General features: G+C 38.7%; 4 protein-coding genes across 4 annotated transcripts; 2 read left to right on the top strand and 2 right to left on the bottom strand.

Annotated features, from left to right (window-relative positions):
• Positions 1-2,698: 2,698 nt before the first annotated feature.
• LOC116005548 (ribosome-binding ATPase YchF) lies at positions 2,699-6,348 on the top strand. The gene is made up of 11 exons (XM_031245769.1): positions 2,699-3,009; positions 3,488-3,676; positions 3,829-3,882; positions 4,166-4,276; positions 4,359-4,421; positions 4,513-4,767; positions 4,981-5,127; positions 5,204-5,231; positions 5,423-5,493; positions 5,750-5,809; positions 5,936-6,348. Exons 1-11 carry the CDS (start codon positions 2,788-2,790, stop codon positions 6,002-6,004), a joined length of 1,269 nt encoding a protein of 422 aa, XP_031101629.1. The 5' UTR covers positions 2,699-2,787; the 3' UTR covers positions 6,005-6,348.
• Positions 6,349-6,925: 577 nt separating this feature from the next.
• On the top strand, positions 6,926-7,853 carry LOC116011213 (auxin-responsive protein SAUR76). The gene has a single exon (XM_031250746.1). It carries the CDS (start codon positions 7,247-7,249, stop codon positions 7,676-7,678), a length of 432 nt encoding a protein of 143 aa, XP_031106606.1. The 5' UTR covers positions 6,926-7,246; the 3' UTR covers positions 7,679-7,853.
• A 2,687-nt stretch (positions 7,854-10,540) lies between these two features.
• On the bottom strand, positions 10,541-11,495 carry LOC116004140. The gene has a single exon (XM_031244070.1). The coding sequence runs from the start codon at positions 11,265-11,267 to the stop codon at positions 10,680-10,682; it is 588 nt and encodes a 195-aa protein (XP_031099930.1). The 5' UTR covers positions 11,268-11,495; the 3' UTR covers positions 10,541-10,679.
• Positions 11,496-12,392: 897 nt separating this feature from the next.
• LOC116005184 (cytochrome P450 CYP72A219-like) lies at positions 12,393-16,005 on the bottom strand. The gene is made up of 5 exons (XM_031245443.1): positions 15,686-16,005; positions 15,169-15,386; positions 13,776-14,020; positions 13,195-13,582; positions 12,393-13,125 (listed from the first exon to the last, which is right to left on the bottom strand). Exons 1-5 carry the CDS (start codon positions 15,972-15,974, stop codon positions 12,700-12,702), a joined length of 1,566 nt encoding a protein of 521 aa, XP_031101303.1. The 5' UTR covers positions 15,975-16,005; the 3' UTR covers positions 12,393-12,699.
• Between the last annotated feature and the right edge of the window lie 527 nt (positions 16,006-16,532).

The raw sequence follows: 16,532 nt of genomic DNA, 5'->3' as shown, positions 1-16,532 counted from the left end.
GAGAAAAGTCATTGTGTAATTTATATTATTAATAAAAATAAAACTCTATAAGTTTAGTAGAAAACCCTAATGCGGCCTCCTTTTTCTCTCTAAAATCAAATGTCTTTCTCTGCTGCTCAACTTCGGCTTCCACGGCCGGCCTCCGGCCGGAGCTCTAATGGAGTTTTGAGTCGGCGATTTTGGTCACCTTCTATGTCTGCTCGCGCTCTTCTTCCGCCCTGACCACCGTCGCAGCTCCATCCGCCTCTGACCATCGTCACAGATCTTCTTCTTCCATTTTCTCTCCCTTTAAATAAAATAATAGTAGGTAGATATTAGGGTTTGTGTTGGTAGTCTAACTCCCAACCCTACTTTGACTTTACCCACTTTTTATTTTCTCTATTATTATGTTTTCCTCTCGTTAGTTTCACGAGCATTTATCCTCTCGTTACTTTCACGAGCTTTTCATTTTCATTAGCATAAATCGTTTAGTTTGGTTTCGACAAAGGGTTGATCTTATCCTGGACGAGCAAAAAAGAATGATGACGAAGACCCAGATCTTTGATGAAGCTTTAACTCCCTGAAGGAACATAGCTTCATAGTTATGAAACAGTCTGCGATTCAAGATTTCTATAGCATAGTTAGAAAAGTTGTTTATATGTCTGACTGTAAGGAATGGTTTACCATTTCATTAATCATTGATGTAAACGTTTTATGTTATGAATTAATGGAATAGCTACGTTTACCTTCAAAAAATAAAAATAAAACTTTTCATTTTAACTTCCAGTCTAAAACACTATTATATAAAATATAGTAATACAATTCATATTCGTATTATAATTGTACATATGGTAATACAATTCCTAATACAATATATTATTTCCTACGTTCATATTCGTAATACAATTCTATACTAAAATTATTAATTGCAATGTTCAATAATATAATAGTAATAATAATAATAATAAGGCAGGTTGTAGGTTTAGTCATTTAATAATCACAATTTAGTTATAATAATAGACAAGCATCGTTGTTCCGACTGAATAGATTGTTCAATAATACGCAGTCGTTGTTAGAATCAACTGTTGGTTCACCAACATTTAATCTAGTTAATCTTAGAGTGAATGGTAAGTAAATTTGTTATATAAACATCCTACCTAACTATTTTATTCAAATAAAATGCATTTTTTTAATTTTCCTCCCTCGATATAAATAATTGCTGATGGGATATGAATAACGGTTGGTCGAAGCTACAATAAAGTAAAGCGTTAAATGGCAATCAAACAATTATGGAAGGGCTATCAAAGCCAATCAAAATTAGCTCCTACCCCATAAAATACCCTATCTTACCATAAATACCAAATAACCATGTAGATATTGAAATACCATATGAATTGTACGGGAGCCCAGTTACAAGTAATTTTCCGAGTTGTGCTTCGCGTAACTCGGGAAAGTGAGGGACTGGGGGGGAGTAACAATTTTCTCTAAAGACGGGAAAGAATGGAGCAAAGGGGGAGAAGTCGAATTAACGGTTAGAAGGTCGGAGTACAAGTACTTTTTAGAGTCGTACGTCGCGTAACTTTGGAAAGTGAGGGACTGGGGGGAGTAAAATTTTCTAATGCTAAGAGAAGGGAGTGAAAATGCAGATAAACGAAAGGAAGCTTAGTTATTAATACTTTGCCAAGCTGTGCTTCGTGTAACTCGGGAAAGTAAAGGGCAAGGGAGTAAAAAACTTCTATATAGGGGAGAAGCGTGAGCAAAAGCAAAGAGAAGATATGGTATTTTCCCAAGTCGAGCTATGCGTGGCTCGGGGAAATGAGGGACTATACGATGGGGGAAGGACTATGACTCGGGACCTTACACTCGGACGAAGGAAGGGGACGATTGACGATGAAGACAGGGGACTCAAGGTGAGCTCGAGGGATTCGACGAGAGCCGGGAGGCGGCCCATGAAATGTCAGTTGGTGATGGTCGACTGGCGATCAATCGGCCAGTCGCGGATCTATTTATTGAGCTTATTCAGTAGACTACTTTGTAGTGTTATTGAAACAATTAATTACAATGGAGAGGAAAAGGCATTAAGAAGGCCGAAGGAAAGAAGGTGGCTTGACCGATTTATGAGCCGTGCCCGGGTCATGAAGGTCGAAATCGAAGGGCGGAGCGGGTAAGGTAGTGTAAGGGAGGCATTTGGGAAGTTTCATAAAGATGATGACGGCTAGCGCGAATCTCATGCGAAGAATATGGAAAGAATATCAAATAGATTAGGAAAGCATTCCAAATGTAATAAGGAAAGAAATCCTAAAGTATTATATGGTAGTTTAGGGTTGCGAGAGAAATCCTCCATAACTTGTATAAATAGGAGTACCTTGAGAAAGGCGAAGCAATTCATAATACATAAAGAGCCTACACGCTGCTCATATTTCGTCTAAACACTTAGTCAATTTTTCAGTAGTGACGAAAATACCCTTATGAATTACACATTCTAACATATTTCAATCGGATGAGTAATTAGCGTGATTAATTTTTGACATGAAAATAATATTCGTAGATAAAAATTAATAGTGATTAAACATCTAAACCAAACTTATTATTTTGCTAATACTCGTATTACTAAAATTTGTATTTGCTCAAACTTTTCACACAAAAGTGAGAAGTGTGTAAATGGTAAATGTAGGGCATATAATATTATCAAATTTTAACAAGGGCGCATTTGAAAGAGTAGTGGCTTTACTTTGGTTTGGTTTTGTAGTCTCTTTCGCAGCGTAGAATCGTAGATAAACGAACGCCTCTTTGGCAAGCACAGAGGCAATGGCGAGAATAGCATGCTCTCAGCTTCTTCCTTCAGTAGCACTTCCACTAAGGTCTTCTCTCTTGCAAAACTCTGCTCTCCGATGGCTTAAACATTCAGAAACCACCCATTCTCTACTCGTGAAGACGCGGCAGTTCTCCGCAGCAAAAATAAGCATGAGTTTGAAAGCTGGGATTGTTGGCCTTCCCAATGTAGGAAAATCCACTCTATTCAACGCCGTTGTAAGTTTTTCTATCTCTAACTCGTGTATATGCACATTTATTTGCGGCTTTCATAATCTATTTCTAAGACGAACGCGTTTGTCCATTATGTATTTGTATAAATGTCCCTACGCGAAGATAATCAGAGTACAGTTTCGGAAGCTCAATTAACTGTGTTTTTAGCTTAATCTGTTAAAATTTATGTATATATTTACGGCTGTTGTAAGCATACATGTGTTTGTGCTTCTTGGGATTGGGTTTGTGGTGCCCTTGTATGCTAAAAATATTTTTCAAAGTTGGACTCTCCTTAACAAGTTTTAACATCTCATAGTTGTATACATGCTGCTTTTGGGATGGAAATGAGGGTAACAAAGTGGCTAGCGGTTCTAGTGTAGGAGTGTGATTGCTGATTGAATGGTTTTACAATCAGTTAGTATGAGTGTGATTGCAGAAAGTTTACTTGAACTACTAATTGTCTTGTACCGTTTTATTCTTGCAGGTTGAGAATGGAAAGGCTCAGGCTGCTAATTTTCCTTTCTGCACAATAGAACCAAATGTAGGGATAGTAGCTGTCCCAGATCCTCGTCTCAGTGTGCTCTCTGATCTGAGCAAATCACAACGAGCTGTCCCAGCATCGATAGAATTTGTTGATATTGCTGGGCTTGTAAAGGGAGCCAGCCAAGGAGAGGTGCAAATCTTTTACTTTATTTAACCAACTGTATCTCATCTGCAATCAAAATTTGTTGTGTTCTAATACATTATTAATTGGTTCCTTTTTAATACTCTGTCAGTCTGTTGTAAAAAACTAAAAATCAAAGTAACACAATTTGATGATGGCAGGGTTTGGGTAATAAATTCTTGTCACACATTCGTGAAGTGGACTCCATACTTCAGGTATGTTTATAGTGGTTTCTGTTTTAATTCTTATCCTTTCGGGCTAATAAATTGAGAGTCGAGGTGTCAGGAACCATCTAATTTTAGTTCATCCTGACTCATTCCACCTCCTTGGATCAGGTGGGAATGCATTTTAAGCTTCCCTTTCGATGTTCATTCTCGGTCTCACAGTATATAAAAGAGAGAAAGTACCGTGCATGAATTCTTACATTTTCATCATGGATTACTGCTCTCTTGTTTCAAATCACTCTACATTTGTGGTTATATTCTGTTATTGTTTTAGGTTGTGCGCTGTTTTGAGGATAATGACATTGTTCACGTGAATGGGAAAGTTGATCCAAGGTCTGATATTGATGTAATCAACCTAGAGTTGGTGTTCTCAGACTTGGACCAGGTATTTTGATAATCATTTATTTGTGCCTTGCTTAGGCATGTTGACTAATAGAACTAAATTGTATACCATACAAGAAATGCAGATTGAAAAAAGATTGGAGAAACTTAAAAAAGGCAGAGCTAAAGATTCAGTGTCTAAACTTAAGGTAAAAGCGTGCTTGAATGTTCTTTCTTTTTGTATTGACACTGTTAATATCATAGGGTTTAAAAAATCATTTTGTAACTTACTTGATTCAGGAAGAAGCAGAAAAGTCTGCCCTGGAAAGAATTAAACAGGCACTAATGGATGGAAAACCAGCTAGATCAGTGTCCTTAACAGATTTTGAAAAGGATGCTGTGAACCATCTTTGTTTACTTACAATGAAACCAGTCATATATGTGGCTAATGTTGCAGAGTCAGAAGTAGCTCAGCCTGAAAACAACACTCATGTTAAAGAAGTGATGAATACTGCTTCCGAGTTACAATCTGGTGTTGTAACCATCTCTGCACAGGTTCTTCCCCTCCCACTCCAAAAAAAAAGAAAAAAAGAAAAAAGAACAAAGATCATTTCTTTCCCCATCTTTTAGTAAAATATGAAGAAGGGGTCAATGTGTCTGAGTATGTATCCACTGGTTTTTCAAAAAGTATTCAAAGTTGACTTTACCTGATGAATATGGTATTGGCATCATGGTGTTGCAACTGAACCTGGGAGCTTTTTGATGCAGGTTGAATCAGAGCTAGCTGAACTGGCTCTAGATGAAAGGATGGAATATTTAAAATCACTTGGTGTTAATGAAAGTGGCCTTGGAAATCTTATTAGGACAACATATGCCCTACTGGGTTTGAGAACATACTTCACTTCTGGCGAGAAGGTGAGGTGAATAACTATGCATTACTATAAATTTTGTAAGTTCACCATATTAACATAATTGTCCTTGTATCTTACAGGAAACAAAAGCTTGGACCATACTATCTGGTAAGTTCTTCAGTTCTGTACTGCCTACTGCTATGTTTCATTTTTTACATTTTAAACTTTTTCATTTTTTAAATTATCGGCACATTTTTTTCTTTAGGGGGAGACAGTTTTGGTAAACTTGCATTTATACTGCTGTGCAGATGGTTTACAATTTTGTTAAACATAAGTGTCTAATCATAATGTTTATGTAGGCATGACTGCACCTCAAGCAGCTGGAGTTATACATTCTGACTTTGAAAAGGGTTTCATTCGAGCAGAGACGGTTAGTATCAATGATAATTGTGAATTTTGATGCAGAAGTTTTCCATTTTTTCTGTGTTAGATTACTTAAAAATAAAGGCATTCCTTTTCTAGTCATTTTGTAAAATGCAAAGGTATCTAAAACAGTTCCCTCAAGAATACCATGAGTTTGAAAGGTGATTGGTTTTGGTCAGAACATGAATAACCCTAACATGTATGGGTGCTTTTGATGGATGGTGGTGCATTTCAATTTTAATTGATGAAATGTTTTATCTCAGGTTGCTTATGATGATTTTGTTGCTGCTGGATCATTTGCAGCTGCAAGAGAGAAAGGACTTGTAAGTTTGTTTTTCCAAGTGCTGTTTATGTTTTCTGTATGGTTTTTGCATTTTGAAATCTATCACGGTCCATTTTTGAATTCACCAATATCACTAAGCTTATGTGATCTACCTTGGTTTATGTAGTTGAGGTCAGAGGGTAAAGAGTATGTCGTCCAAGAAGGGGACGTGATGCTATTTCGCTTCAATGTGTGATTAGAGTCAAGGAGTTAATTGTAAAATTTAAAGAAGCCTCTGATTCTGCTGAGCAAGCTTCTGACTGCCTCCGAGCTTCATACTTTGCCATTGCAGGTGGGAGTTTTTCATTTTGTTCAGTACTTGAGATTCATACCACATATCTTTGTGATAGTGCCTCTCAAATAGTGACCTATTAATCTTTTGTATGGAGTATTCTTATATGTTTGTTTTTATTTATTTATATTCTTCCCAGTTGGTGAAGGTCTGCCTGATATAAATACATTTGTATCCGAAACAGGAAATGTACAAAAGATTAAAAGGAAATTAAGATAAAAAGTATGATGGATTTTTTTTATTGTTCAGCCTGCACTCTATCCATTAGCTTTAACAGTTTTAGATGAAATCCTTCAATTACTGCTTATAGTAATAATTAGTACTGTCAAAGCGGGGCCGAAGCCCGCTGGCTGGCTTGCACTCGCCCCACGGTGGGGCAGGTTAGGGCTACGAAAAAATTGGCCCATGAAGGAGCGGGCCTAATTGGCCTGGCCCGCGCAGGCTAACCCAATGCCAAACAAGTCTGTGTATAAAACTCCTGAATTTTCATGTCCATCAGTTTCAACTATTTTACCAGCTCATATTTGTATGTATTTTGAATTTAATGATTTCGAATGTCTCGTATATTTTGGACCTTTTGGCTACTGTATCCTTTAACCAGGCCATACTTGATTACTTATATTTTTAGCTGTAGAGACTACAGAGCAAATCAATGTTGGGCACCCACCAGTAATGATGTTGTTTGTTGCTGAGCTAATCAGCATCATCTACCTTAGCAAACAAACATAAAGCAAAACAGATAGAAGAGTAATATCTTGGCAATAAAAAAGATCATGTCTGATGTGACAGTTCGATCAAAGAGTTCATGATCTGAAAGGTTGTGTCTACTGATATTTTAGTAAATTCGTCGTTTTCCAAAACAGAAGTAGTAAGTATTCTGACCCCTGAAAGGTGGGTTGTTCCCATCAGATGGAATATTTTGGTTGCAATCTAGGTTGGCACACACTTGGGAATGTACCAGAAAACAGTGACCTTTCACCCATTAATTCCCTGTGTAACTTTCCATTTCCTTGCTGTTGAATGAATATATAGGCACATCAGTTGCCCTACATCTATATCTGTCACTCTTCTTGTGCAGCTAAGCTAGCTAGCTAGCTTTAGCTTAAGCTCTCAGATCCATCTCGGCAAGCTCTCGAACTGAATGTGATGAAGAAGATCAATTTGCTGCTAAGGAAGTGCAAGAGTCTGTCCAGGCATCTCGCAAGAACTTCGTCCTACAGTAGCCTGAGGTCCAGGTCTACAAGAGATGAAGACATGAACAATGGTGATGATGAACAATGTGAGACGATTGTGGTGGGGAGTTCAAGGCGGCGGTACCACATAAGTTCCAAGCACCTAAGCCATCCATTGATGAACGCTCTGATTCAGAAGTCGAAGCAGCAGAAGAAGACGAAGAAGAAGAAGGGTGGAGTAAGTGATGAGGAAGATGATGATGATCATCTGTCAGTGAAGTGTGAGGTTGTGCTGTTTGACCACCTCCTATGGATGCTTGAAAATGCATATGATGAAGATGATGATGGCAGCCTCTTCAGCTCTGCTGAATCTTTGGAGGAACTGGCTGATCTCTATGTGGTTTAACGTAGGATGGATTTAAAATTTAAAATCCCAAATTCCCTCGCCTTAATTGCTCCTCCTTTAGACCTAAGTGTAGATTTCGCCCCTATGCTATATATTTTTTTTCTTTCAATTTTGTCTCATGTTTTTCTTCTGTGAAAATGTCAATAATTTGGTATAATAATTTCATTTAATTTAATCGCTTTTTTACTTTGTAAAATAAATGACGCATACATAGACACACATAGTGATGCAAAGCTATTCGACCGTACAAAGCAATAGTCAGGGAGGAAGGGTTCTTATTTGATCATTAATATATATATTTTGCAAAGCTATTCGACCATACAAAGCAATAGCCAGGGAGGAAGGGTTCTTATTTATTTATTTATTTTTGGTTCAAACAGAAGAGGGGGATACCTAAAAACATAAGAAAAACTAATGAAAGGATGCCCCGGTCACAAGAACTCGGCGGTTAAACTGCACTCCAATGCTATCGTCATACAACATGGGTTTAATCACATCCGGTGCAGTACGCAGCTCAAAATCATCCCTCGGGCTCAACATGGCCTCCTTCGCAAGAGCATCAGCTACTCTGTTCTGTTCCCGAAACACGTGGCGGAATTCCACCGAATGAAACTTATCAGACTCCGCACGGCATCGTTCGATGAGATTGGTATTTCCACCTCGTGAGCTGTTAGGATTAACCAAAAGATCCACCACAGTTCGTGAGTCACTTTCCACAATAATATTTCGATAGCCTCGTTTTAGCGCCAACCGTAACCCATACCACACAACCCAGGTTTCAGCCGCGTCGATGGAGCAGATTCCAGTATTTGCAGCGAAGCCTCCCCTCCAATTGCCATCATGGTCTCGGATAACGCCCCCACAGCTAGCCCTTCCAGTGGCGGACGACCAACTGCCATTTACATTGACTTTCACGCAGCCCGCGCTTGGTTTTTGCCAAGAAACCTGAATGGTAGTAGTCCGGATTGCACTCGATCCCGGTGGCTCAACTTTGGAGAAAGCAGTCTGAATCTCACTTTCTTGTGTCGCAATCCATCTGATCTTTTGGGCCATAGGCATACTCCGAGCATTGAACACCTTAGCATTTTGCCATTTCCAAATCCACCAAAGGCGAATAGAAAAACGCTCTGGCCATCCTTTCGCAAAACCCATGCGCTTATCACCTAGCAAATTGGCCGTTAGCCACTCCCTCCATACGAGCTGTCGAAGATAAGCGTCCAGGGTCGGTCCATATGCAGCACTCCAAATCGCTCTTGCCTCCACGCAATGTCTGAATAAGTGTTCGCAGTCCTCCGAATGCCCTGCACAGGATAAACACGAAGAATTAGAAGTGATATGGCGTCTTGCTCGTTCAACATTTGTTAAAATCCACCCATGCTGAACAAGCCAGATAAACACACAGATCCTGTTAGGCACTTTGAGCTTCCAAATTCGTAACCAGTCTTCCTGGGTGCCTGACCTAGTGGTGGGAGTGATCGCTGCATAGGCTGAGTTGATAGAGAAATCGCCGTTAGGGCCGAGACCCCAACCAACTTCGTCGTCACACTCTGGATCTCTAGAGAGAACAAAACCATGAAGCTTGGACATAATATTTTCCGGAAGCAAGTCGGTAAGGAGCTCCCATTTCCAGCCTCGCCCCTCCTCCCACAAGTCACGGGCCTTTACATATAAATCCGGGAGACTTAAAGGCGTCCGCAAGAAACGGTTCAAAGGCTCATAGTCAATCCACTTGTCCATCCAAAAATTCGTTTGACTCCCACCACGAACCACCTTGGTCATACCAGCTTGTACAATATGTTGTGCTGCGAGGATTCCTTTCCATGCGTTCGAAAAACTACCGCGTCTAACTCCGGCCCGGCTTTGACGTCCAGACTTCGAGTACTTGGTTGTAAGGGTTCTGACCCAGAGGCTATCACGTTCCTTTTGCAACCGCCAACCTAGTTTGGCCATGAAGGCCATATTCATCTCATGAACTTTAAAAATCCCAAGCCCTCCCGCGACCTTGGGTTTCGTAACAGTATCCCAATTCACCAGACTCAATTTGTTTTGGGTACCTTCCGGCATAGTACCTCCCCATATGAAACGTCTGGTACATTTCTCTATCTCCGCACACACCCCTGCAGGAAGCACTGCGGTTTGCATGGCATACGTCGGAATAGAATTGAGCACCGACTTAGTGAGAGTGATTCTGCCCGCTAGAGACAACGTTCTTGTTTTCCAGCCCTCCATGCGCCCCTTGATCCGATCAAGAAGACTAGAGAAATCATGATTTGTGGTACGCCCATGTGCGGACTGCACGCCCATGGAAGGGTTCTTATTTGATCATTAATATATATATTCTTCACCACCTTATTTGATCATTAATATATATATTCTTCACCACCGATATTTGCATCATTTGGAGTAAGTTCTGATTTCATATGCCCATCACAATTAAGAAATTGAAAATACAAGCTGAATTCTATTCATGGTCCAATTAGAAAACCGTCAAGATTATCCATTATAAAACATTGTAATCGAAGTTATCATTGTCGAAAACGAGTGTTTAAATCCTTGCCATCCAACCTCGGCATTCCTCCCAAAAATAATGATTCAATTTTAATTTCTTTTTTAATAATATTGTATTATTGTATCATACTACTATACAATAATATATCATTTTTGTTAGTTTTGTTCATGTTTCTTATGAAGAAAAGGTAAAAGAGATAGGGAGGTAATGATACCAATTCATTTATTGAACATACCCCTAGTCCAAACCAGAGGGATAACTTATCCAATGAATGATCGGCAACTCATTCTGGAGAGCGCGATGTTCTTTCTTATATTAAAGTTATGCAGTCTATAATTTAATAATTCAAGATATTGTCAACAATGTAAAATTTATTTCAAATCTTTTTAAAGCTACCTAAACAAATCTCAAAACATCATTCAAATTTAAAAATAAATAAATAGATGACCCAAGTTAATTAAGGATCCATTTCATTCCCTCCCAACCCAATAATTAAAAGGGAGAGGGTGTTGGTGTATCGGCGTCAAGGTTCAAAAGCTCCTCCTCAGCCATGGCACGACGTGGAGGCTCAGCAGCATCAGGTGCAAGGGCACTATCACTGCCACTCTGAAGCTCACCCATGGCACGACGAGAACCACCGCTACGTCGTTTCTCGCAAAAGTCGGGCAAGTACACTCCTTCGCCCGCGGCCACGTTGGAGTAGAGGTCAACGAGGTTGGGACATTTATTGTAGCATGCATGGGAACAAAGCTTACCGGTGAAAGTTGAATCGAGGAGAGCATCCGATGACATGCCAACTGATTTCCGGCTAACACCGCATGCTTTCACACACTCATCGGTCTCTAAGTACTCTTCTGACGTGCTACTCCCGACCACCACCTCTGACGTCTTGCACTTGTAATCCACCTTCCCATCGACTAGTACCGAGTCTTCTATCACACATCTCTTCCCCGAAGATGAGACCGAAAATGCACAAACACTTGTAGGCAAATTCTCACAAATGGTTTCAGCAACAACACTCTGGATGGGGAGAGTGCAGCAAGCCAATAAAAGAACCAATGACAATTTCATCAAAGCCATATATAGCTAGCTATCTTGGTTCTTTTATTCTTTTTATTTTTATTATTCTTATTGATTATTTGGTGGCTTTTTTTTTTGTGTGTGTGGGAGAATTGAAGAATTAAGGTAGAAGAAATGAAGGATATTTATAACAAGTTTATGTGGTTCCTACTTCCTAGCTAGCTAGACTGAGTGATTTTGCGACAAATGAGGTGCACCTTTAATTGCATTGAATGCTTCCTTCATTTATGGACGATGAATAACTTATCATGCCAATTTTTTTTTTTTCATTTTTTTTCTCAAAAAAAAAATTCGTTATTGAACTTTTTATGATAGTCAAACTTTACAAAAGAAAATGTAAATAAAAATAGAAAAAATTAACATTGATTGGGTCTCTTTTTGTAAAATATTTATTAGTTTCTAAATTATTATATTTTTTATTAACAAAATCTATCTAATTTCCTAAATCTATTTATTATCTATATGGTAAGAAAAAATATTTGACTACTTTTTTTTTTTTTTGAATACTACTAACTCTATTAGTAGCACAAGAGTACTGAGGCTCGAATCCACCACCTCCCATATAAAGGGAAGGGTTTGATGCCATTGGACTACAAGGTTCTTAGCATATTTGACTACTTTATATCTCTTTTATTATAAGTTCTTTTCAATTCTCTTCCCTACCTTTTTTTAATATCTATTTTTGCAATTAAATATACAATTTTTTGAATATATATATTTTTCAATATATTTTACTTTCTAAATTATTATATTTGTAAAATATATTACTTTCTAATATTACAATGTAGTATATGTTCATAGCTACTTTCTCAACCTATTGAAGCACAAAAGGCTCAAACCCACTCCCTTACACATGTGAGTGTACACCGGGTGCCGCTTGACCACAAGGTCTTTGGCATTACTTTCTAATTATTATATTGATAATTAAAAACTCTTAAAAAGTTGTCGGACCCAAGGTTCTTCGCCCCCTGCCCAAGTCTAACCCTTGCATAGTACCCCGACCTTTCGCACCTTGTCCGAAGCACTCTCTTACTCTTGAGCCGCGAGGCCGTGGGTTGCATCAACTCAAGTCTTTACTCTTTCAACTCCACAACTTCAAATAATCAGACGAGCTTAGATCACATGCACATAAATAGTGGTCATCATTTTCTCTATTAATTTTTTCTCAAGTAGACTACTGAAGCACAAAGAGTCAACAGTTCGCTTCCACTGAGACTCGAACCCACTCCCTTCCATAAGGGATTAAGGGAGTGCAACGAGTGCCACTAGACAACAAGGACTTGGCAACAAAAAACATATTGTTTACATATAGAAGAGTAGATTAAACATTACATCACTGTACAAAATACATAGAAAGTTTATTCAATACTGCAGATTGGTGGGTGAGCAGCATAGAGGATATCTGCAGGGAACTGGGAAGAAGCTAAGCATATTAGAGGCTATGCATAATTAAGGGAGCACCATACTGAGGTTGAGTCATCACCCTTGAAAATGGAGCATGAGCATAAGAAGGAGAAAGCCGAAAGGAGAAGCGTTGCAGAATCATAGCCAGAGCCATTTTAGCTTCGACCAAAGCGAAGTTCTGACCAATACATATTCGAGGCCCCCCACCGAATGGGAAAAACACTTGCTTGCCATTCGTTGCCTTCATTATCCCTTCCCTGAACCTCTCGGGTTTGAACTCCTTAGAATCTTCGCCCCATATCTCGGTGTCGAGATGCATCAAGAGCGTTGGTAACGACAACATTACCCCCGGTGGCAGCAACATTTCTCCTAGTCTCGTTTCCTCGATGGTCCTCCTAACTAGCCCAGCTACTGGCGGGTATAGCCTTAAAGACTCGTATAAAATCATTGTCACCTGTAAGGAGGTTCAGGATGAGAAATATAGTGTCAAATATATATGTGTAATCTAGAATATAATACTTACGACTTTAAGGTCATTCAACCCTTCAAAATCCGGGTTCTTATTATCCCCGAAAACCTGCAACACTTCTTCTCTAGCTCGGGCTTGCCAATCGGGGAATCTGCTGAGTAGAATCATTGTCCAGACCAGCATAGCAGAAGTAGTCTCCTGCCCCGCAAAATAGAACAGGATGCACTCGTCGATGATCTCGTCAATGCTCATTCCGAATCCCTCGTCCCCCTGCTGTTTGATTTCTCGTAAGTTGGATTCCAACAGAATGCCCAATAAATCATCATTGTTTTTGTTCGTCTCCCCAGCAGCCTTCATTCTCTTCTCTATAATAACCCGAATAGACGATTTCACTTCGTTCTCAATGGCATTCATTCTTCGGTTCCTCTTAGTAGGCACAAATCTGCAGTAAACTTACAGTAAGTTAATGAAAACAAAAACTTTAAGTGTTAGTAAACAAGTTTTTTAAACAGGAAATAGAGAATGGAAAACAGAGAATGAAACAGAAAAATTAGAAAACATAAAAGTATAAAACAGAAAACAGTTTTCTATTAGTAAACATGCCCTTAAAGTCCTTAGCTTGTTGTTTTAATTACCTCCATCCAGGTATATAAACTTGACGTATGGCTTCCACGAAGTGCACGGCCTGTTCATTGAGAAGTTGAAAGATCCTCTTTCCTTCTTCATAGCTGCTCCCAAATGCTGTTCGAGAAATGACATCACAGGTCAGGCATTGAAGGTCAGGCCACACATCCAGCTCACAAGATCCTGAGACATTAATCATCCCCTCCCACTTGCTCAGCATTTCAGAGCAGCTTAGCAAGAAAGCCGGTTGCATAAGCTGTTCGTTGCAATTCAAGAGTTGAACACAGAATCTAGCTATTAAAATGTTATCAAGTTGATGCAAGTTTAATAGGTCATTCATGGTCATTTTTTATGGCATAAAAAAGCAACATTTCCCTGCCTTTTATTACATATAATCTAGGTTTTCTTTCCTCCCAAACTTCACCCATGTAAACCATTTGAGTTGCCCATGCGGGTATAATCTAGGTTTTCTTGTTTTGCCAAATTGTACAATTTTGTCCATAAGGAGTCCAACTTAAACTCAAACCCCCAATATCCGTGATAGGAATCACCGAATCAAGAATCAAATCCCATCCTACTATAGGAAACAAGTTTTAAATGAGACTTCTCATCTAAGGTATATAATTTAAGCTATTTGATCCTCGGTCCTAGGCTAGTAAGCCACGCCCCCCAGTTTTGTTTGAACAGTTACGCCATGGACCCGGATCCATCTTGCAAGGTGGACCCGAGTCAAAATACACAATTTATATATTGAATGTTTACAATTTACATATTGGATGTTCACAATTTAAATTGTGAATATTTAGTATATAAAATTGTGAACATTCAATATGTAAATTGTGATGTAAATTGTGAACATTCAGTATATAAATTGTATATTTTTAACTTGAGTACACCTTGTAAGGCGGACCTGGGTCCACATAATAATTTGCCCTTTTGTTGGGCGAATGCTGGTGAAGGGCCAAGTCAAGCAAGGTGTTAGGAGGAGAAATTGTTGGACAGAGGCCTGTGAAGGGTGAAGTCCAACAATTGATGGCTATGGAATTATTGGACAGGCCGGTGAAGGGTCAAGTCTAGCAATTGATGGCTATGGAATTATTAAAAGGTCGGTGAAGGGCCAAATCCAGCACCTGCCTCTCGAAATGTGGTGGCGGTTTGTGAACTATAGCTTTTTGCTTATTCCTAACAAGTGATACACACCATCTATTTGTCCAAATCAAGTAAGAGACAATCTCTTGCTGTAATTCTACATCAACACGACAAGACAACAAACTATTTATGGAATTAACTATGACCAGAGGTAATGCTCGATTCTAGCTATCAATGCTATATCTAGATATGTATAATAGGAGTATGAATCATGTTTGTTGTATGAGAGAACAAAACTTGAGAAACATTACACACCTTTAGCTTCTCTGAATAGAAGGCAGGATTGATTAATCTTCTGTGTTTTGCCCACTGGTCTTTATCATAGCTGACAAGTCCCCGTGCCAACTTCTTCCCCAGTGGATTGTCCTTATTCTTCAGAAACAGATAATATTTGTTCAAAACCTCCTTGATTAGCTCAGGATCCCTGATGAACACCATAGGCATTGGACCCAACCATACATAACACTTTTTACCTGCAGAAAATCATTGAATTCTGGGATATGATAACAGAATTCACAGCAGAAGGAGAAGCATGAAAAACATACTCTCTCTGTTCCATTTTATTCTCAACTTACTATTTATTGCTCAAATCAACTGTTTATTCTTTGTTTTTTTTTTTTTTACTTATGTAATTTTTTGTGTTTAATAATATTATAGCATAGTTTCTAAATATATATATTTTGTATACTAATACTAAACTTAATATTGTGAAAAATTGAATTAAAAATAACTTCAATCAAATCCAACACATTAAATGGGATAGAGGGAATACCATATTTATCGGCGAGGTGAGCATAATAAGGAATGATTCTCGGAGCAATGTTATCCAACAGAGCCATGGGCTTGGAAACGGCGTCTTTCGCCATCTTTGCGATCTCTTTCATGTCGCCGGAGAAGATTCTGTAAGGGTTTCCTTTGAGGCCTTGCTGATTAAGGCACTTCTCCAGCTTCTTCGGCTTAAACCACACCCAACCCAACACTCCCCATGCATACACCAACAAACCCACCGAAACGCACACTCCCAGTATGGTGTATATCGCCTCCATCTCCGGCGAGGTCATCGGAGCTGTGGGCGTTCTTGATTTCACGGTGGGTTTTATATATTAAGACAAGACTGCTGTGCCGACGCGTCAGGGATGACGACGCCTAGTGTGGGCCCCCTTTTATTTTATTTTAATTTATCCCTTTAGCTTGGAAAACGAAACTTTTTGACGTGATGGAATTACTTAAATATTACTCCATATAAAACGGGGTCTTTCTCCGTCCGTTTAACAGGGAAATCGTCCTTTGTGGGAATCGAATTTGAATTTTTCCGAAATTTTTTCCCACAAAGAGAGCTCACTTACCACTTGAGCTACCCCATTGGATTATGATATTATAATTAAAATTATAAAAAATAATTACCCACTATGTCTCATTTTATGTATCTTCAATTAACAAGATTGTATTAAAATTATTTATAATTCAATTTTTCATAATATTAAGTTTAGTATTAGTATATATAAAATTTATATATTTATAAACTATATTAAAAGTACTACTATTAGACACAAACAAAAATCAAATTTAAAAATACTAAAGAAAATAATAAAAAAAATATAAAATTAATTTGACCAATA

The sequence above is a fragment of the Ipomoea triloba genome, chromosome 2 (genome assembly GCF_003576645.1).
Source record: "Ipomoea triloba cultivar NCNSP0323 chromosome 2, ASM357664v1".
Classification (NCBI taxonomy): Eukaryota; Viridiplantae; Streptophyta; class Magnoliopsida; order Solanales; family Convolvulaceae; genus Ipomoea; species Ipomoea triloba.
The sequence above is the reverse complement of the archived record's forward strand: the minus strand, read 5'-3'. Positions and strand labels throughout refer to the sequence as shown.